The sequence below is a fragment of the Malaclemys terrapin genome, chromosome 7 (assembly GCF_027887155.1).
Source record: "Malaclemys terrapin pileata isolate rMalTer1 chromosome 7, rMalTer1.hap1, whole genome shotgun sequence".
Lineage (NCBI taxonomy): Eukaryota > Metazoa > Chordata > Testudines > Emydidae > Malaclemys > Malaclemys terrapin.
In genome coordinates, this window is record NC_071511.1 from 124,646,729 (window position 1) to 124,668,800 (window position 22,072).

General features: G+C 43.6%; 1 protein-coding gene across 1 annotated transcript in view; it reads left to right on the forward strand.

Moving 5' to 3' along the window:
- The first annotated feature begins 461 nt into the window (after nucleotides 1-461).
- Nucleotides 462-22,072, forward strand: part of SLF2 (SMC5-SMC6 complex localization factor 2) — a 52,579-nt gene continuing 30,968 nt past the window's right edge. The window contains exons 1-5 of the mRNA XM_054034311.1: nucleotides 462-600; nucleotides 11,981-12,024; nucleotides 12,739-13,448; nucleotides 14,526-14,583; nucleotides 18,495-19,666. Coding sequence (XP_053890286.1) covers nucleotides 503-600; nucleotides 11,981-12,024; nucleotides 12,739-13,448; nucleotides 14,526-14,583; nucleotides 18,495-19,666 — 2,082 coding nt within the window. The 5' untranslated portion in view covers nucleotides 462-502. The remainder of the gene's footprint in view (nucleotides 601-11,980; nucleotides 12,025-12,738; nucleotides 13,449-14,525; nucleotides 14,584-18,494; nucleotides 19,667-22,072) is intronic.

The window sequence follows — 22,072 nt, forward strand, 5'->3', positions numbered from 1 at the left end:
GCAGGGCCCGAGCAGCGACTGAGCCGGCGCGGGGGTAACTCCCCTCACCCAAGGACGGAGCCTCGCCCCCATCCCCATCGCTTTGTGAGGCACAGACGACGCTTCGCGCGCGCAACAAAGGGAGCGGGGCGAACTTTTCCCGCGCGCAGTGCCCGGACCAATGGGAAAGGGGGAGGCAGCACGGGGCGGGGTCGCCAGACCTCTTCCCTCCCCCCCGCCTCCATCCGTCGAGAGGCGGAGCCGGGGGAGGAGGCTCCCGCTCAGCGCCGCTCCCCCGCGCTTACAGCCTAGCGGCCAATCGGTCTCTTGCCCCGCCCCCATGCATCTTGAGAGCCAATGGGAGAGGTCGCGCTTGCCCATGAAGCCAATCAGAGCCCCGCACGCAGGAGGGGCGGGGCCGGCAGCGGCGTCGCTCACGGCTGGGCGGTGCTATGGGGAAGGGCGCGGGCGCGGCCCTGGTTTCCTCTCGCGCCTGGACGGAGGCCGCGGTGCAGCCGGAGCCATGACCCGGCACCTGGGCGCCGGCTCCTCCGCGCAGGGCTCGCCCGGCCGCCATTTGAAGCCGGCGGCCGCGGGGCGGGAGGGCGCCCGAGACTGCAGGTACCGCCGGGCCGGGCGGGAACGTGGCTCTGGGGCGCGGAGGCAGGTGTCGGCAAAGGTCCCGGCCCGCCCCCTGCCGGCGGGGGGTGACACCCCCGGGAGAGCGCAGCGCCCAGGGTGCCCTGGGGGGGGGGGTGTCGTCCCCACAAGGAGACCGCAGCGCCCAGCGTGCCCTGGGGGGGGTGTCGTCCCACAAGGAGACCGCAGCGCCCAGGGTGCCCTGGGGGGGGGTGTCGTCCCCACAAGGAGACCGCAGCGCCCAGGGTGCCCTGGGGGGGGGGGGGTGTCGTCCCCACAAGGAGACCGCAGCGCCCAGGGTGCCCTGGGGGGGGGGTGTCGTCCCCACAAGGAGACCGCAGCGCCCAGGGTGCCCTGGGGGGGGGTGTCGTCCCCACAAGGAGACCGCAGCGCCCAGGGTGCCCTGGGGGGGGTGTCGTCCCCACAAGGAGACCGCAGCGCCCAGGGTGCCCTGGGGGGGGTGTCGTCCCCACAAGGAGACCGCAGCGCCCAGGGTGCCCTGGGGGGGGTGTCGTCCCCACAAGGAGACTGCAGCGCCCTCCACCTCCTAGGGAGACACCAGAACTCAGTATGTGCTGCTGCATCTCAGTTTTTCTAGGAGGATTCGCCCGTATATACATTTGCAAGTGCTCAACTCAGAGGAAAATAAGTACTGTAGTGTGCTACTCTCCCAAGTTCCACCCACTTGAGACTGTCAGACAGGTGCCTTCTGGGCTTGGTTTGGCCTTCATGGGGTGCAAAGTACTTCTTGTGGTTTAGGAGGGTTGTTGGACTTGCCTCTATGGAGCTCCTGGTTGTTGCTTATGCAGTTCCTGTGTTCATGTGCGTGTTGGTGCTGCTGTTTGTTTTTCTCACAAGCAGGTGAAGAATTGATAGTGTTGTGTTGCTTAATAACAGGTGCTGATGGCAAATTGATCTCTCCACTCTTTGGAGAGTTGTAGGTCGGGGTAGGCAACCTATGGGACATGCGCCAAAGGCGGCATGTAAGCTGATTTTCGGCGGCACTCACACTGGCCACCGGTTCGGGAGGCTCTGCATTTTAATTTAATTTTAAATGAAGCTTCTTAAACATTTTAAAAACCTTATTTACTTTACATACAACAATAGTTTAGTTATATATTATAGACTTATAGAAAGAGACCTTCTAAAAACATTAAAATGTATTACTGGCATGCAAAACCCTAAATTAGAGTGAATAAATGAAGACTTGGCACACACTCTATATGCATCCGAAGAAGTGGGCTGTAGTCCACGAAAGCTTATGCTCTAATAAATTTGTTAGTCTCTAATGTGCCACAAGTACTCCTGTTCTTTTTGCGGATACAGACTAACACGGCTGCTACTCTGAAACACTTCTGAAAGGTTGCTGACCCCTGTTGTAGGTGATGGGCTAGCTCTTTCTTTACTTTTATTTGGTGCCAGTGGTTCTGATAACAGTAGATGGCTGAATGGCAGACTTGGGAGCAAATTGAAAATGGTGGCTGACCCAAAAAGTACTAATTCAGCAAGTCAGTCATACTGGAGTCCTACCCATGTGTGCAGAGGTTGCAGCTCTCAACATGTACTAGTCTGTTTTGAGTCCAGCAAGAACTGTAGCTAATTTGAGAGAACTGGTTTTAAGAGCTCAGATCAAAAGAGAGAACTTCTGTTTATCTTTAACTCTAGTTGGCCTGTCCCAGATATGATTAATACCAGCTCATGATATTGAAATCAAATCAACGTGAGGGTGGCACCAAATGAAATTTTTTTATATCATCTGGGTTCATCTGTCCAGCTGTTCATGTAACCCATGCTTGCTTGGTGTGGTGCTGTGTCCTCCTCTAGTGGCACCTAGCCCAACTAGAGATTGATGAGTCAGCTACAGTCTTAGGTAAGAGCCATATGGCTTTTAGCTCATGCAGTAGAATCTCGTACACTAAGCTTCAGAGGTCTCGGGTTCAGTCCTGACCACCGATGACCAGATTCTATTGGTGTTACACTTGCAATCAGATGAATTCTGCTGATGACTTGGTCAGCTCCATCCCAAACTTTCTGTATGTGACAGGAGGCTTTCTCCTACATAGTGGAACACCTTATTTTGCCCTTCTATTTCCTTTGATTTTCCTCCATCTTAATATTACCTGTTCTGGAATGGAAACCGGTATGGTTTCATTGTCCTCTCTGTATGACTTCCTATTTGGGAAAGTGAAACTGATCTGTGTGGCTTTTGTTCTTTGTGAAGCGTTCAGATGAAAGTGGTTATTTTGAAAATGTCTGTTGGCCAACTTGCATCCTGGTACTTTGCAGACTTTGAAAAGACTGTCATGAGATGGTAGATATTAAAGAGCTTCCAGAGGGACAAAACAAAGTCATCACTCCTGTAGATATATTAGTTTGAGATGCTATTGTGGCAAGGGCAGATATGTTTGGTACCCTGCTCCCATTTTGTGTAACTGCTTTGTTTGATGGACTAGAAATATTGGTGCTGCTGCAGATTTCTTTAAAGATTAAACATGGATCTGAAGAAGATGGACACAGATAATAAATACTTTGGAAGGACTGTGGGCCCTTATGTTCTTAGGGTATTAAACAGATTCGTTTCAGTGGTTAAAAGTACTTTATAAGGAGATTTTATTAAAAATAGGCTTGTACTGTTGTTTCCTGTTTTATGAGATACAAAGAAAGCTTGAAAAGTGTGTTAGATGGGTTGTTTGCTCTTTTTTTTTTTTTTTTTTTTGAAGCATTTTGTTTGCTGCTTGTCTTATTATCAGGAATGTCGAGTAAGATCATCCCAGTTGTGTGTGGGGTCCCCCTGAGTCCTTTTTGGTGGTCTCGGATGTATTGTGTACTCGCACATTATTTGAAAGATTTAATAAAGGCTTTTTTTCCCCCTTTAAAATGTTTTTGTCAACATCTTCCTCAATTTACGTTTTCAAGTCTGACTGAAAATCTTTCCCCTCTCAATTACTTACTTTCATTCTTTTAATTGTTGTGACACTGTCACTTCACTAGTTCTCCATCTTCCAGGGCTGATGGCCTGGATTTTCAATTATCAGGGGGTAGCCGTGTTAGTCTGTATCCACAAAAACAACAAGGAGTCCAGTGGCACCTTAAAGACTAACAGATTTATTTGGGCATAAGCTTTCGAGGGTAAAAAAGGTGCCACCGGATTCCTTGTTGTTTTTGTGGATTTTCAATGTTTGGTTTTTAAAGGGGAGGCAAAAATGCACTGCTTCCCAAAATACACACAAACCTATGCATCCTTTTAGGTTTTTACCCCTACAGAGTTATTTGTCTGTGTTGTTTGCCTTTATCTGAAGTATCTAATACCCTCTCTCAGACAATGGAGTATATTAGTCTTGAGTGATCATTGACCTATTAATAGGACAGATACTATCGCCCATGGTTACAAAAGGCAATGTGTCTTTAAGGTCTGTCCTTCTACCCTTTCTGTTCTAAATTTTACAGTGACATTAAAAAAACAAAAATTGATGGAAAGAGCAAATATCAAATAAAATTGCATACCATTTACTATTTTAACCCTGAAAGAAAGGCATATATACTCAGGTTTTTCTGTCCCTTCTTTTGGACTGAAGTTTCTGACCACCCTTGCTTCAGAGTGCAAGGGCTGGGAAGATGCTACTGCTGTGGGCCTGCTGGGAGAAGGCTGGAGAATAGAGCTTCCTCCAAGAGCCTTTCTTCTCCTGCTGGGTGAGGCAAAGGTGGAAGATATTTAATTATCACAATAATGATGATCAGGGCTTTTTATGTACTATTCATGACTTGTCTATCTTGATAATATGTAAAATGATTTTCTCCTAAATATGGATTTTCCCCCAAGTGTGGCTGTGATGTTGCATCTACCCTAGATGTTAACAAGAATACATAGTTAGTTTTTATATGGTCATATAGTCTGGTCACAGCACACATTTGTTGCAATTGTGAGTATACTCTGAAATTCAAATTTTAATTTAACCCATTTAAATTAACATTAGGTGCAGGAAATTTCCTGTGTGTGTGCGCCTTAAAAGCAAGGCAATCAAAACTTAGTGTTGTTTTTTTTAAAGATAAGGTTTCTCCTCCAGTCTTTTTTTAAATCAAATATAAAAATTAATATATTAGTACTCTTAAAAAGTGACTGAAAAATGCTACAAACTCAAGCCTCAGTTCAGCAGGGTACTTAAGTATGTTCCTAACTCTAAATATGTGAGTACTGTAGTCACACTGACTTTCTGGAGGCATGTGCTTAAGTCCCTGAATTGAGGCATTTGCTGGACTTCTAGATACAGCGCTAACTGTCCTTTTCAGGCTCAGAGCTAAAAGTTTTGTAACATGTCTCTCATAGCTTGTTTTATTGGAATTAAGTAATCACTTTACCCATATTTTGGTTATGCTTTTACAGATTAATTGGCGATCTTAGACAGTCCTCAACAAATAAAGCTGGTCTTTGTAATCTTCTGCTTTTCATCTGCATACTAATTCAGCTTGACTAGAGTGTTAGAAAAAGTACACTCTGGTTACATCACCCTTAGGAAACTATTTTAATTAACATGCATCCGACGAAGTGGGCATTCACCCACGAAAGCTTATGCTCCAATACATCTGTTAGTCTTAAAGGTGCCACAGGACTCTCTGTTGCTTATTTTAATAAAGACCATTCGCCGTACATCAGACTCCTCCTTTCAACATCATCTGTTTGGAACCTAAAGAAACTTCCACAAATAAAAATAGGAACCATCATGCGAGTCAGCAATAAGTTCCTTCTCTTCTGGGAAGAGAGTGTAGATGGTGCTCGTTCCATTACTTTTGAGTTAGACTGTTATGGGTTCTGCCTCCGGTGGCAGGACTTCAGGAGACCGACTGTGGGGCTGCTGGCCCCTGGCTCTGATCCCAGGCTCCTGCTGCTGACTTCCTGGTCCCGGCTGCATAGCAGTGGGCTCCAACCCCCGGCTTTAGCTGTGCAGACCCTGCTCTGACGATGCAGCAGTGTGAGCTGAGCCGCAGCTCCGGCCATTCAGGCTCAACCCTGCCCTTGCCCCCATTGCCCTGGGCCCTCACTGCCTTTCCCCTCTGACCTCCCCATCCAGGGCTTAATTTTCCTGGGGCTTGCTGAGAAAAATAATATTAACAAACACTTTTCACGGCAGACTTACTAACTAGCTGGGAGGCTGTGGTAAGTGGTACTTGTATGTTGTTAGTATCACGTATCATTTATCACAGCCTCCCAGCTAGCTACTAAGTGTGCTGTGAAAAGTGATATTAACAAACATACAGATATCAGCAAAAACAACGAGGAGTCCTTATGGCACCTTAGAGACAAATTTATTTGGGCATAAGCTTTTGTGGGCTATAACCCATGTCATCAGATGCATGGAGTGGAAAATACAGTAGGCAGGTATAAATACACAGCACATGAAAAGATGGGAGTTGCCTTACCGAGTGGGGGGGGGGTCAATGCTAATGAGGCCAATTCAATTAGGATGTGGATGTGACCCATTTCCAACAGTTAACAAAAAGGGGTGAATATCAACAGAGAGAAAATTACTTTTTGTAGTGCTGACGAGGCCAATTCAATCATGGTAGATGTGGCCCATTCTCAACAGTTGACAAGAAGGTGCGAGTATCAACAGAGGGAAAATTATTTTTTGTAGTGACCCAACCACTCCCAGTCTCTATTCAGGCCTAATTTGATGGTGTCAAGTTTGCAAATTAATTCTAGTTCTGCAGTTTCTCGTTGAAGTCTGCTTTTGAAGTTTTTTTTGGTTGAAGAATTGCCACTTTTAAGTCTGTTGTTGTGTCAAAGGAGATTGAAGTGCTCTCCTACTGGTTTTTGAATGTTACAATTCTTGATGTCTGATTTGTGTCCATTTATTCTTTTGCATAGAGACTGTCCGCTTTGGCCAATATACATGGCAGAGGGGCACTGCTGGCACATGATGGCATATATCGCATGGGTAGATATGCAGCTGAATGGGCCCCTGATGGTGTGGCTGATGTGGTTAGGTCCTATGATGGTGTTCTTTGAATAGATATGCGGACAGAGTTGGCAATGCAGTTTGTTGCAGGGATTGATTCGTGGGTTAGTGTTTCAGTTGTGTGGTGTGTAGTTGCTGGTGAGTATTCGCTTCAGGTTGCGGGGCTGTCTGTAAGCGAGGATTGGCCAGTCTCCAAAGGTCTGTCAGAGTGAGGGGTCGTCCTCCAGGATAGGTTGTAGATCCTTGATGATGCGCTGGAGAGGTTTTAGTTGGGGGCTGTAGGTGATGGCTAGTGGCGTTCTGTTACTTTCTTTGGGCCTGTTCTGTAGTAGGTGACTTCCACTAAGGGCAGGTCTACAGTTAAAACAGTGCGACGGCGCAGCTGCAGCGCTTAAGTGAAGATGCTTCTATGCCAGTCAGTGTAGTTAATCCACCTCCTTGAGAGGCAGTGGCTATGTTGATGCAAGAAGCTCTCCTTCCAACGTAGCACTGTTTACACTGGGGGTTTGGTCGGTAGAACTATGTTGCTCAGGGGTGTGGGTTTTTCCCACCCCTGCGTGACCTAGTTATACTGATATAAGTGTAGTGTAGACCTTGCCTAACAGTAATATGTCACCAATTTTTATATCCTGCTTTACAAGACACTCTTTGGCTAAATGTTCTGACAAGTGTGTTGGGTGCGCCCTAAGCCAGTTGGCACAAAGGGGCTATTAGGGTCAGAGGTCTCAGTCCAAATGGAGCCCCATTGAGCTAGGTTCTGTACAATGACATGTTAAGAGAAAGTCCCTACTCCAAAAGATTACAATTTTAGGTAGATGAAGGAAGGGGTAGAATGCGAAACAGACAGTATGTGACTTGTCTAAGATCACAGAGCAGGTCACTATCAGGGCAGGGATAGGAACTCAGTTCTCCTGAGTCTAAGCCATTGTTTTATCCATTAGACCACACTGCTTCTCGTTTTACTATCATATTTTTTTCCCCTGGTTAGTGGCTAAGATTTCTGTTTCAATTAAAGGATTTAATCCTTGATCAGGGTAGAAAGCGTTGCTTGACTGGCTCCTTTCTGAAAGGACGCAGAAGTTAGAGCTGGCCAACTTGCCTATCTTGAGTCTTTCTTGTGTGGGTTTTCACAAGATTTAATTGTCACCCCTTTTGATAGATAGGTAGTTGGGTGATTAATGCAGCCAAAGCAACACTGTCTCATCACTGCACTTTCTGTACTGTCTAACTGAGTTTGGGGTCTGAAAAAGGGCTACCTGGCTAAAGCACAATCCACAGAAGATGGAGGTGATACTGGTTGATTTGGAGTGACCTCTAGAGAAAATGGTAGAGCTTTTATCTATCCTCTTGAAGGTGGTTTGGTTTTGGTTTTGCCAGCTGCTTATAGTAAGATATACAACATATAGTTCATGTTGGATTGCAGTTGCTGCACATGAATGTCAAATAGCAGCAGTGCCCAAACATTTGCTTTTGAGGGAAAGGGTGCGTACATTTGGCAAAGAGATTCCCCTTGAATGTATACCTGGTCAGATAGAGACAAGGTGGGTGAGGGAATATCTTTTATAGGACCAGCTTCTGTTGGTGAAAGTGATCAGTTTATGAGGTTATTCAGAGCTCTTCTTCAGGTCTGGGAAACTTACTCAGGCCAGGACTATAGACCTATATTGGTATAACTACGTTGCTCAGAGGTCTGAAAAATCCACACCCCTGAGCGATGTAATTATACCAACCTAACCCCCTGTGTAGATAGTGCTATGTCAGTGGGAGAGCTTCTCCTATCAACATAGCTACCGCCTGTTGGAGAGGTGGATTAACTACACTGAATGGAGAAGCTCTCCCATCAGTGTAGTAGTGTCTTCAGTAAAGTGGTGCAGCTAAGCTGTAGTGCTGTACATGAAGGCAAGCCCTCAAGGCGGGTCTACACTTAAAATGCTGCATCTGATACAGTTCTACATGGGAAACTATTGATGAGAATTAATATGAAAATTGAAAGGTGAATAAGGAACTGGCTGAAGGTAAGACTACAATGGGTCATACTGAAAGGTAAACTGTCAAGCTGGAGGGAAGTTACTAATGGAGTTCCTCAGGGATTGGTCTTGGGACAAATCTTCATTAACATTTTTATTAATGACCGTGGCACAAAAAGTGGGAGTGTGCTAATAAAATTTGCGAATGAGACAAAGTTGGGAGGTATTGTCCGTACGGAAGAGGACCAGAATATCATACAAGAAGATCTGGAGGACTTTGAAAAGTCTAACAACAAGAATTTTTGCTGTAAGCTGGGGACCGATCATTTGGAAGAGACAGGAGGAGGAGAAAGACCTGGATGTATTGGTTTCAGAGTAGCAGCCGTGTTAATCTGTATCCGCAAAAGGTGCCACAAGTACTCCTGTTCTTCTTTTTTCTGGATGTATTGGTTGATCATAGGATGACTATGCCAATGTGATACAGCCATGAAAAAGGCTAATGCAGTCCTAGGATGCATCAGGCGAGGTATTCCAGTAGAGACAGAGAAGTATTAGTACCATTATACAAGGCACTGTTGAGACCTCATCTGGAATATTCTGTGCAATTCTGGTCTCCCATGTTGAAGAAAGATTAATTCAAACTGGAACAGGTGCAGAGAAGGGCTACTAGGATGAACTGAGGAATAGAAAACCTACCTTATAAGAGGAGACTCAAAGAGCTTTGCTTGATTAGCTTAACCAAAAGAAGGCTGAGGGGAGGTATGATTGTTGTCTATAAATACATCAGAGGGATAAATACCGGGGGGGGGAGAGGAGTTATGTAAGTTACGTTGCCAATGTGGACACAAGAACAAATGAATATAAACTGGCCATCAGTAAGTTCAGGCTTGACATTAGGCAAAGGTTTCCAACCATCAGAGGAGTGAAGTTCTGGAACAGCCTTCCAAGGGGAGCAGTGGGGGCAAAAAACCTAACTGGCTTCCAGACTGACCTTGATAAGTTTATGAAGGGGATGTTCTGTTGAGACTGCCTACAGTGGCATGTGACCCATCTGCGACTGCTAGCAGCAGATATCTCCAATGGTTGGTGATGGGACACAAGATGGGGAGGGCTCTGAGTTGTGACCGAGAATTCTTTCCCATGTGTCTGGCTGGTGGGTCTTGTCCACATGTTCAGGGTCTATCTGATTGCCATATTTGGGATTGGAAAGGAATTTTCCCTTGGGTCAGATTGGGAGAGACCCTAGGGGTTTTTCTCCTTCCTGTGTAGCGTGGGGCATGGATCAATTGCAGGTTTAAACTAGTATACATGGTGGATTCTTTGTCACTTGAAGTCTTTAAATCATGGCTTGAGGACTTCAGTAGCTCAGCCAGAGGTTAGTGGTCTATGACAGAAATAGGTGTGTGAGGCTTTATGGCCTGCAATGTGCAGGAGGTCGGATTAGATGATCACGATGGTCCCTTCTGGCCTTAAAGTCTGAGTCTGAGAAGTGTCGCTGTAGCGCTTAAGTGAAGATGCTCCTGTGCCGATGGGAGACACCTCTCTGGTCGGTGTAGTTAATCCACCTCCCTGAGAGGCAGTAGCTACGTCGATGGGAGACGCTCTCCTGTACATTGTTTTGTGTGTGTATATTCAAGGTGAAGTGGCTTGAAGTGGCATTACCACCGCTCTAGTTATAGGGAGGAAAAGAAGCCCGGGGGGGGGGGGGGGGGGGAAGCAACTTGGGGGAGGGGGGGTTGTTAGTGGATTATAGATTGTTGTAATGAGCCATAAATCCAGTGTGTCTATTGAGTCCATGATTTTTAGTGTATAGCAAAAATTTTAATTTATGCTCCCAGGCTCTCTTTTGAAAGTGTTGTGCTGGTTTCCTTTGACGATTAAGACTGATAGGTCAGAGATAGTGATCGCTTTGTGAAAAGCGTTCACCCACATGTGATGTAATTTTTTTTCTCTCTTATCACTTTCCTGTGTGAGTACATTTGACAGCGTAGTGATTGTCTGGTTTCACCCACATAGTTGCTATTGGGGCATTCAGTGCATTGGATGAGGAACACCACATATTGTGCTAGGCATGTGTAGGAACAATGGATCTTGAAAGGTGTGTTGTGCGGGTGTTGATCATTTTACAGTAGAAATAGATTATTGGATAACAAAGAGCAAAGGCAGTGTGTTCAGAGAGGAGGAGGTTGCAATTGTAAATCAGGGATGTTTTAAAAACTATACCTAAGTATCTCCAGAGCTTGATCAGCAAGACTGGTTAATTGAGATTTTCAGAGTCGAATGCAGGGGTTTTGGTCACACAGGTTCAGTCAAAATTAATAGAAGCAGTGTGGCTAAATCCCCTCATCAGCTTTGAAAATCTCACCCTTAAAAAATGACCACTTAGTACTAGTGTTCCCTCTAATTTTTCCCACCCATGTGCGGAATGAATTTTGTTATGTGCACCATTATAGACGTGATGTGTGGCACATCACCTTCATATCGGTGCACATAACAAAATCCATATTGTGGGGTGGGGCCAAGAGGTTCGGAGTGTGCGAGGGGGCTCGGCTGGGGCAGAGGGATGGGGTGCAGGGGAGTGAGGGCTCCGGCTGGGGGTGCAGGCTCTGGGGTGGGGCCAGGGATGAGGGGCTCAGGGCTGGGGCAGAGGGTTGGGTTCCAGGGATGTGAGGGCTCTGGTGGTGCAGACTCTGAGGTGGAGCCGGGTATGAGGGGTTGGGGTGCAGGAGGGGGCTACGGTGGGGAGAGAGAGGACTCCCTCCCCCCCAGCTCTTTCTCCCCACAGCAGCACCTGGGCTGGGCGGGAGCACCTCTCCCTGCTGCAGCAGCTCCGGGGCTGGGGCCACAGGATAGGTGCCACTCCCTGGCCCCCACAGGTCCGGCTGGGTTTGGGGAGGGGTTCCCCACGACAAGTCCAGACTGGGGCCAGGCCGTGCTGTGCTTCCCTGGCCGCAGCTGGGTCTGGGCTGGGGCAGGGCCGTGCTGCCCCGCCCAGGCCCCGGCATAGTTGGGGCTGGGGGGCCACGCCGGCCACGGCAGGTCTGGGCCTGTGGCATAGTTGGGGCGGGGGGCTGCCCCGGCTGTGGTAGGTTGGGGCGCCCCCTCCCCCGGTCGTGGCAGGTCAGTGAGTAGGTTCCCCGAGTGCCTGCGCAGCGCTAAATAGGGTGCTGCGCGGCCGCACAGCTTACAGAGAACTTAGCTTAGTACTTTTTATAGTTTCTCATACCATTCTGAGTAGGAAAAGGAATTCTGTCATCTGCTTGTTTTTTCAAGGCTTTATACTGGACAGAATGCTATTGGAACTTAGTTTTAACTTACAAAATTTTCTGTAACAAATGGGTAAAATATTACAGGATTTCAGTTTTATCTGTATTTCCTACAGCAGCATTGATATCGTGAAAACTGTATATTTAGGCTATAATACTTCTGTTTCCTTTTCAGAAATCAGTCTATTACAGATTTCTTCAAACCAGCTCCAAAACAAGGTAAGTTAATCATTGTTATGAAAGATCTTTCATACATGAGTTTTCCTAAATTATACAAGTGCAGAAATCTAACTAAACTTATTTCCAGTTGTGAAACTTCTAACCTATAGAAGACCTTAGCTGTATAACCAGATGTTTAAGAAATGTTGCTGATCAGTTTCATTTTTATGTTTTGGGCATGAAAATACTGTTTGAAATAATTTACATAGTGCAAGTGAACATTGAATTGCTTAATAGTCTGTTCGGCTGGTGAGAGAGAAAGATGGAGTAACAAAAGGTGTGGTCTTAATTCGGGTTAGTTAACTAAGCTAGCAGTAAAGAGACAGCAACTCAGTTTTTAACTCTGGTTAGCAGGTTGAGTTAGTCTCTAGGGGCATGATGTTGAACTCAAGCTGCTAATCCAAATTAGTTTTTAACTTGAGTTAACAGCTTGAGTTCAACCCCACATTCCCATAGAGGCTTTAATTCAAGCTGCTAAACAGAGTTAAAAGCTGAGTTGCTGTGTCTTCACTGCCATATTACCCAGAGTTGGCTAACTCTGGTTAGTTAACCTGAATTAAGGACATAACTTTTCTTTATTTGACAGTAGGTTCTGCATTGTTACTTCATATTTTGTGTCTAAAGGCTTCTTTATTTCTCTTTGTAATAGTGTGGTGACTAAATTATGCATAATTAATTTTTATATTTTGTATCTTTTTAAATTTGGCAATAAAGACAGAATTGTATTGTGTTCTCCGGACAAAAGAAATGTAAAAAATGGGGATGTTGAACTGTCGGTCATACGTACAGAACGATTTGAAAAGAAAATATCATCTCAGAAGAAAACTAGGAGGGAAAAGATTCCAGTCCAATCACCAAACAAGAGTCCTGTAATGGATGACTTATTGAGAGGAGCTAACAGAGAGAAAAAAGACAGTCCAAAAGTTTTAGAGAACAATAGAGCATGCACGGTGCTAAGCACAAAGTATCCGAAGGTTGTGGTTCGAAAACTCCTTATGTCTGCAGGCCCTCCCAACTATTCCTTGACAAAAAAGGATACGACCAGTAAGAGAGAACCGGGGAGGAATGAAAAGTGTCCAATTAAAACAAGAACACAGTTGTTTTATGAAAATGGTAGGGAACAGCGGATTGACTGTATGGATCTAGAGGAGGCCAGTTCAGATGCCAGCAAATGGGTTTCAACATCAGAAGCTGATGTCTTAAAAAACTATGCCAGAAGTAATGGTAATGTGAACAATAAGCCTTTGTGCCAAAAAGCCGGGCATTCCACAAAGCTCCAGTACAGCCCTGGTGAGTCTCAATATTGGTTACCACTGGAAACTTACTGCAAAGAAGGAGAGCAGAAGAGACACAGAATGGAACAATCTAAACTGCAGCCCTTCAGTCCAGTAAAGGTATTCTTAGGAACAGGTATATCAAACCAGGTATGTCTGCAAGTGTCAATAAGGGCCAAACCTCTGACCAATATTTTAGGTGAATGTGATTACGTAGGGCATATATTACATAGTATTGTCTTTTTAAGCAAAGCATTGATAAACTGATTAATAGCTATTTTTAGGTTAGTCAGAAATAACTAGCTTAAAAGTTATCTGCTCAAAACACAAGACTACCCAAGCTAGGTATAAGTTTACTTTAACACACCAAACCTTGAGGACCCATCTGATAATTCATAACCTTAAGTCATAACCATTGAGCAATAGGAAGGGACGTTAGCTCTCTTCCTGGAAGCAGTGGTCTGCTTTCATTCTCAATTTTCAGTGTAAACAGTGCTTTGATGGAAATTGCAGTCCGCCTCCCAGTGGTAAACTTAAATGCAAAGGCAGATGTACTGATGCTGGAAACCAGTACAAGTATGCAAAAATAATATAAAGTGAAGATATTGATTTAACTGATGGCATTTTATTTAAAAAAAAAAAAGCTTGTTTTGACAAGGTAATTTTAGGTGAAGCAGTGATCCTCTCTCCCTGTATGCCGCTTTTTAGGTATTTACAACTTTAGAATTAAGGCAGCGGTTCTCAGACTGGGTGGGGACCAAAGTGATCATGACCCCATTTTAATAGGGTCACCAGTGCTGGCGTTAGACTTGCTGGGGCCTGGGGCTTCATCCCTGGGCGGTGGGGCTCTGGCTTCGGCTTTAGCCCTGGGCGGCGGGGCTCAGGTTACAGGCCTCCCGCCCGGGGCTGAAGCCCTTGGGATTGGGCTTTGTCCCCCCACCTGGGGTGGCAGGGCTTGTGCGCACCCAGGCTTTGGTTCCCCCTCCTGGGGTCATGTAGTAATTTTTGTTGTCAGAAGGGGGTCGCGATGCAATGAGGTTTGAGAACCCCCAAGTTAGATGTGAACCTTACAGTCAACAGAAACAAAAAGTAGTTTTAAATAAATGGAAACGGCATTGGTGTGTGTTTTCTAAAATTTAATACGGCATTTATTTCACCAACCAACGAGACCTGTTTAAAACCACTGTCAGGCTCAAACAAGTAACTTCTTTTTCATCTTATTAACAGGGCAATGGATGTCTCTTAAGAAAAAGATCAAGCTCTGCTTCATGGGAGACTGCCTCAGGTAGAAACAACAGTGCTAATGTTGTAGAATTAGTTGGAGCAAACAGGTTACCTCATTTTAATGATTAATAAATGACAATGGCTAGATTCCTTTTGAAGTTTGAATACTGCTTGTATGTGCATGGAGATGAATTGAGACTTATAATTTCATAGAGGCTCATCAGTAACTTAAGAAACTAAACCTGAAACTTTACCACAAATATTTTTTTTTAAGTAATATCAATTAAACAAACCTAACTGTTTCAGTATTGCAATGATTTGGTCTGTTGTGGCAAAGTTTAAAAATGACTTGGAGCTGATGAAAATATTAAAATACAGTATATAATTAAATGGTGCTGTAGCCATGTTGGTCCCAGGATATTAGCGAGATGAGGGCTTTTGTAAACTTGAAAGCTTGTCTCTCTCTCTCCAACAGAACTTGGTCCAATAAAAGATATTACCTAACCCACCTGGTCTTTCTCTAGTAGATAATTAAATCAGGCTATGATGTTGCAGAAATGACCCGTGTTATCAGTTTGCTATAAAAGGATTAAGCGTGAATTCCTAAAACTTTTAAACATAGAAACCACAATACTGATTCAAGACTAATTTGGAAATGCCACCTTTACTGTTGTTGTTTTACAATTTTTGTCTTTTCAATATTTAGGGGAAAAAAGTGGTTTTACTTTTTAATTAGGGCTGTCGATTAATCGCAGTTAACTCACGCATTTAACTCAAAAAAATTAACTGGGATTAAAAAAACTAATCGCGATTCATTGTACTATTAAACGATAGAAGAATACCAATTGAAATTTATTAAGTAGTTTTGGATGTTTTTCTACATTTTCTAATATGTTGATTCTATTACAACACAAAATACAAAGTACACAGTGCTCACTTTATATTTTTTATTACAAATATTTGCACTGTAAAAATGATAAACAAAAAATAGTATGTTTCAGTTAACCTCATACAAGTACTGTAGTGCAGTCTCTTTGTCGTAAAAGTGTAACTTGTAGATTTGTTTGTTTTGTTTTTAGTAACAAAAAAACAATGTAAAACTTTAGGACCTACAAGTCCAGTCAGTCCTACTTCTTGTTCAGCCAATTGCTAAGACAAACAAGTTTGTTTACGTTTACGGGAGATACTTCTGACTGCTTCTTATTTACAATGTCACCTGAAAGTGAGAACGGGCCTTCACATGGCACTTTTGTAGTGGCATTGCAAGGTATTTATATGCCTGATATGTTAAACATTCATATGCCCCTTCATGCGTCGTCCACCAGTCCAGAGGACATGCTTCCATGCTGATAATGCTCGTTAAAAAAAATAGTGCATTAATTACATTTGTGACTGAACTCCTTGGTGGAGAATTGCATGTCTCCTGTTCTGTTTTACCTGCATTCTGCCATATATTTCATGTTATAGCAGTCTTGGATGATGACCCAGCACATGTTCGTTTTAAGAACACTTTCACAGCAGATTTGACAAAACGCAAAGAAGATACCAATGTGAGATTTCTAAGGATAGATACAGCACTCGACCCAAGGTAGAAGAATCTGAAGTGCCTTCCAAACTCTGAGAGGGACAAGGTGTGGAGAATGCTTTCAGATGTCTTAAATGAGCAACGTGCCGATGAGGAAACTACAGAACCCGAATCACCAAAGAAGAAAATCAACCTTCTGCTGGTGGCATCTGACTCAGATGATGAAAGTGAACATGCGTCGGTCTGCACTGCTTTGGATCATTATTGAGCAGAATCCGTCATTAGCATGTCTTCTGGAATGGTGGTTGAAGCATGAAGGGACATATGAATCTTTAGCGTATCTGGCATGTAAATATCTTGTGATGCCAGCTACAACAGTGCCATGGGAACACCTGTTCTCACTTTCAGGTGACATAACCAAGAAGTGGGCACCATTATCTTCTGCAAATTGCAACCAAACTTGTTTGTCTGAGGGATTGGCTGATCAAGAAGTAGGACTGAGTGGACTTGCAGGTTCTAAAGTTTTACGTTGTTTTATTTTTGAATGCAGTTATTTTTTGTACATAATTCTACATTTGTAAGTTCAACTTTCATTATAAAGAGATTGCACTACAGTACTTAGGTGAAATGAAATACTATTTCTTTTGTTTTTTACAGTGCAAACATTTGTCATAAAAAATAAATATAAAGTGAGCACTGTACACTTTGTATTCTGGGTTGTAACTGAAATCCATATATTTGAAAATGTAGAAAACATCCAAAATATTTAAATGGTATTTTATTATTGTTTAACAGTGCGATTAATTACAATAATTTTTTTTAATATATTGCTTTCCTTTTAAACCATAATTTTGTACTATTCAGTATACAGAAATTGCATAAACTGAATTAAAAAAAGATGATTAAACCAAATCAGTAAATCCTAAAGTGATTCCATTGAAATCAGTGGAATTATTTTGAGTTTACGTTAGAATTAAGGCTGCGAGTCTGTCACAGGTCACGAAGTCACAGATTCCATGACTTTCCATGACCTACGTGACTTCTGCAACCTGTGCTACAGTTTGGGTGTGTGGGAGGGGGCAAAGGGCAGGGGGTTGGGTGGTGTGGGGGCCACTTACCTGGGGGTAGGGTGCTCCCCGGCTCCCACTGGCGTGGCCCTGCAGCTCCTAGGCAGAGGAGCCGCCAGGCACCAGGCGGCTCTGCTTGCTGCCCGTGCCCGCAGGCCCTGCCTCCGCAGCTCCCATTGGCTGTGGTTTCTGGGCAACGGGAGCTACGCAGCCAGCACTTGTGGCGGGACTGGGATCAGCACACGGAGCCCTCTGCCGCCTAGGAGCTGCAGGGACTCACGGAGCTGGGTAGGGAGCCCCCGCCAGCCCTGCAAAAACCCCCAGTACACCCCTCCTCCTCCCCCCATGAATTTTTGTTTACTGCCTGTGACCTGTCCGTGACTTTTACTAAAAATACCCATGACTAAAATGTAGCCTTAATTAGAATAAATAAGAGCATAATTTCGTTCACTTTGTGCATAGGACACATCACTTGATCTGTTTTTTAAAATGCAGAGATTCGTACTTACCTAAAAAGTGAACATCACAAAAATAATTCATAGTTGACCATGTGAGATATTGTCTGTTTACTAATATCAAAATATAGCAAAATACACAGTTCATGTTAGAGCACCAGTTTACAAAATAACAGTGCTTTTGCCCAGCTCTCTGTCTCAGGTGTCAAACTTAGCTTTAGAAGAAGACATCCTTGGGTCTCTTTTGAAGTTGGATGGACTTACCGCAAATAGCTTTATATATGGTAGCATTTTCTAGTCTCTTCTCTTCTTCCCCTCCCTCCCTCGCCCCCCCCCGGCTGCCAGAGGTGATAATGCTTAATTAGAAAGTTGGAATTGGACCAGGAGCCAGAAGATCAGTACCTATATTTTAAGAGAATCTTTATCCAAAAAGAAATGGGATCTGTTAAGTGTGTGTGTTACTGTCATACTTCTGTTATTTTCAAAATCAGTTTTCAGAAACCCCGATATAAATAAATGTATTTAAAATAAACTACTTCAGACTTATGGAAACTTTCCTCTGTTCTCAGACATGATCCCTCTTCCCTTAGTCTGGGCTACTATCAGTCCAACATATTTTAATTCTAGCATATGGAGCAGATGCCCCAATATGATACTGAGCTCCTTTCTTAAAAGAAACTGTTCTTATTTCATTGCCAAATTAGTTACAAGTAGTAATGCACCTGTATAATCTCAACTGGTCTTAGCCTGAATACTGTGCACTAAGTGAGAGAGTTGCACTGTGTGCCCAAACATTTTGTCAGTTATGTCATTAATGAGGAACTAACAGTTGTCTTAGTACTTTTTAAAAGAATGTTGAGACAGTTTCACATGATACACTGAAATTTTTACAAAATATGAAACTTTTTTCAAACTTTTTCCACAGATGATTCATCTCAATCAAAGCAGGTTTCAAAACCTGAAGTTTCTTCTCCAGTTCTATCAAGATGGTCATCTGAAAAGGCTGTTAATATATGGAAAGATCAGTCATTCCGCTTTAACTCAAAAATTTCTTCAGCACTGTCCAAACAAAAAGACTTTACTGGAAAAAGAAAAAGGATATCTATGAATATGGACTTGAAAAGTTCAGGAAAACCTGTGGTACAAACTTTGAATGAACCTCGTTTCAGCAGGTCATCTGAAAAATGCAAAAATAGAAAGTCTGAGTTCATTAAACATGTTGTAGTAGTCTCTCCACGTGATGGTGTTCTGCAACTAGAGGATGCTGCTATGTCACGTAGAGAAGACTTGTCTCTTTCACAGGAATATTTTGACATAAGCCACAAAAAGGAAAAAGATAAACCCACATATGTGGGTTTATCACCTTTATATTCTGGACACTGTGCTAATAAAAATGACCAAATCTATGTTGCAGATACCAAAGAAAATCCGTTGCAAGCAACCTGCTCACGTTTCGTCTTAGAAAAGCCAACATCTCTTTCTCAGGAAAAAGCTACTGTAAAGACTAAAACTCAGTCAAACACAGTGTGCACAGAAGAAATGAAATGCTTACATTCTTCTTCCCACATTCAAAGTGCTAGTTTATCTCAGGTATTAGAAACTAAGAGAGAGCAAAACAGAGTGAGACAGACTGAACCTATCTTTTGTAAAGATAATGTACAGCTTCCCTCAAATTCTCACAAGAATTTTACTAAATCAAAAGAGAACACTGGAAAGACTTCAGAAGCTAATTCTAACTTGCCTTCAGTGGAAATTTTTGAGAAGCCTGTATTTTCAGTAAAGATTGGCAAAGTTGTTGCACGTTCACTGTATTTTGAAGATGGATGTTCAGCTAATAGCACTAGTTCTTCACAGATTTCAGATGAGTTGAACATTGAAAGCTCCAAGATAACTTCCGTGATGAATAGAAAATTAAGCAACAGTTCTGATAGTGAAGATGAGAGTTTTGACTGTAATCTGGACAGCGATGAAGAAGAAATGCTCTTGCCACTGCAAGATATCCTGTCCTCAAGTTCAAAATCACATGTTGGAAATCCAGAGGGAGCTTGTCTTAAGGATCTTTCACAGGACACCTTGACTCCATCACCCAAACGTCCTGTAAGTGGCTAAAATTTTTTTCATCTGAGTCAAATTTGTCAGTGTTTCGGTTTCTTCTGACACTTCAGTATTTCCTATAAAAGAAGAATCTCTTCTAAAGTCTTGTGTCTTTGGGTGTAAAACTGGGTAGTCAGTTCTGATCCTATACCTTCCTTCTAGTGTGTATTATACCACACTCATACCTATGCTATCTGAGCATTTGCGGAGATTACATAAAGTAAATAAGCTCCTTTGGCTCTCTTCCACTAGAGCATATTAGAGGTTTCAGGAACTTTGTTTTCCACTTACCCTTCCTGTTAAAACAGAAATAGGCTTTACATTTTCCTATTGTCTTGAATGTGGCAAGATCCTTCCTTGGTCAACTTCAATTCTTTTGGGAGTTCAATATTTGTTGGGCTGGCTGCTGAGTAAGCTGTCCCCCAGTCTCAAGAAGTTCATCCACCTTGATGAATTTAAAAGGAGTTGCGGTGTTCCCTCTAATTTTTCCCACGCATGTGCGGAATTAATTTTGTGTGCACCAATATGGAGGTGATGTGGGTGCCCTATTGGTGCACGTAACAAAATTCATGTGGCGGGAGTGGGGCCGAGGGGTTTGGAGTGTGGGAGGGGGCTCAGGGCTGGAGCAGAGGGTTGGGGTGCAGGGGGTGAAGGCTCTGGCTGGGGGTGGGGCTTGGGATGAGGGGCTTGGGGTGCAGTCTGCCCTGGGCTACAGTGGGGAGAGGACTCCCCGCAGCAGCGCCTGGGTTGGGTGGGAGAGGCACCTCTCCCCTTCCTGGCTGTGGCAGGTCTGGGGCTGGGTTGGGGAAGGGGGTTGGGGCCTGAGGAGGGACACCTATCCCCTGGCCATGGCAGGTCTGGGACTGGGGGAGAGGCATCTCTCCCCACCGCAGCCCTGAGCACCTGCGCAGTGCTTAATAGGCTGCTGAGCGGCCACGCAGCTTAGAGGGAACTTGGTTAGTGAGCTCTGAAGGCTCAGGAGGTTGACCTGTGAGCATGAACTGTTCTTTGAAGTGTATCAGACCATCCTATTGAGGGAGCCTAAATTTCAAGGAAGCTGAGAATACTTGGCAACTTTCAAGAGGGGCCAGGACTCGTCCTGCAGTCACTTCTCCTTTTTTCCTCAGTCTGTCCGTTAGGATGAATCCCATCTTACAATTTACATCGGTATAATGGGGATAACTTAAGGTTATCACTTTACAAATTATTTGTTCAGTAGCACAGCCTGGCAAAAAAGCTGCTTTTTTTTTTAAATTTAAAATTTTATAATAAAATATAAAGGAGGGTTAACTTTAAGCACTTCTAGCGTAAGACTTTCCTAATGTAGTGCTCCTAACAGAAGGCTAATTACCTTGAAAACAGCTGATTTTTTTTAAAACCTTATTTATAAGGCAACTTTGACTATCATGACTACATAAAAATTTTATTCTTTTTCTAACTCTTGAAATAATGGGGGGGAGGGAAGGAGTGTGCTGTTTGCCTTGTTTCCTGAAAAAACACAGATATAATACATGTAATGACCATTAATTAGAGGCACATACTAGATCAGATGTTTGGTTGCATAGATTTACTGCAAACATTTTTCCTCTTATGTGTCTGTAGAATTAAATGGACACTACAGATAAATTGTATGTTACTCAAGAATTGCCATGACCATATCTTTTGTGGGATAGTCTCCTGTTTTGTTTTGTTTTTTGTTTTTTAAAGGGTGCGCACACAATACAGAACAAAAATCAGAAGAGGGGGGAAAAAAAAGGCTCCTGAATTGTGCTAAAGCTATCTCAGGCCAAATTGCTAAATGCTAATCAAATGCAGGATCTGGTAAAAATGCTTCTTCATTCCCCACCAAAATGTTCCTTTGAGCTTCTGTGATTGGACCCACCTGGCTCTGAACCCTGTGCCCAGTGTTTTAGACTCCTCTATTTTATTGACTAGCCTTAATTCTCTTCAGCCCTTATTTGGTAAAACCTGGCATCGCTTCCTTAAGAAGTGAGCAAGTGTATTTGCTTAACTTTTATATGGTGTTGTTCACTGCAGTATCTGACATGCATTTTACATATCGGTTAAATGAGGCTTAGAGAGGTTGTGATTTTTTTTTGCCCAGTGTCACCATAGGAAGCTTGTAGTAGAGCTGAAAACAGAACTAAGATCTGAGATGGTAAGACCAATGTTTCATCTGCTGGTCGGTGCTGTCTGTCGGCGAGAAAACGTTTCTGCTCTTTGCAATTAGTTGTGTAATCTGTCAAATGGGGCTCTTTCGCTTAGATTTTATTTTTCAGGATCTCCTGTATGTTTCTAAGTGCAAATTCATATAATATGTCTTCTTGAGCAGATGGATTAAATTATGTCTAGCCGTGAATCCTCTTAAGAAGACTGTTTTTCCCCTTTTATAAAAAAAACTTCATACTA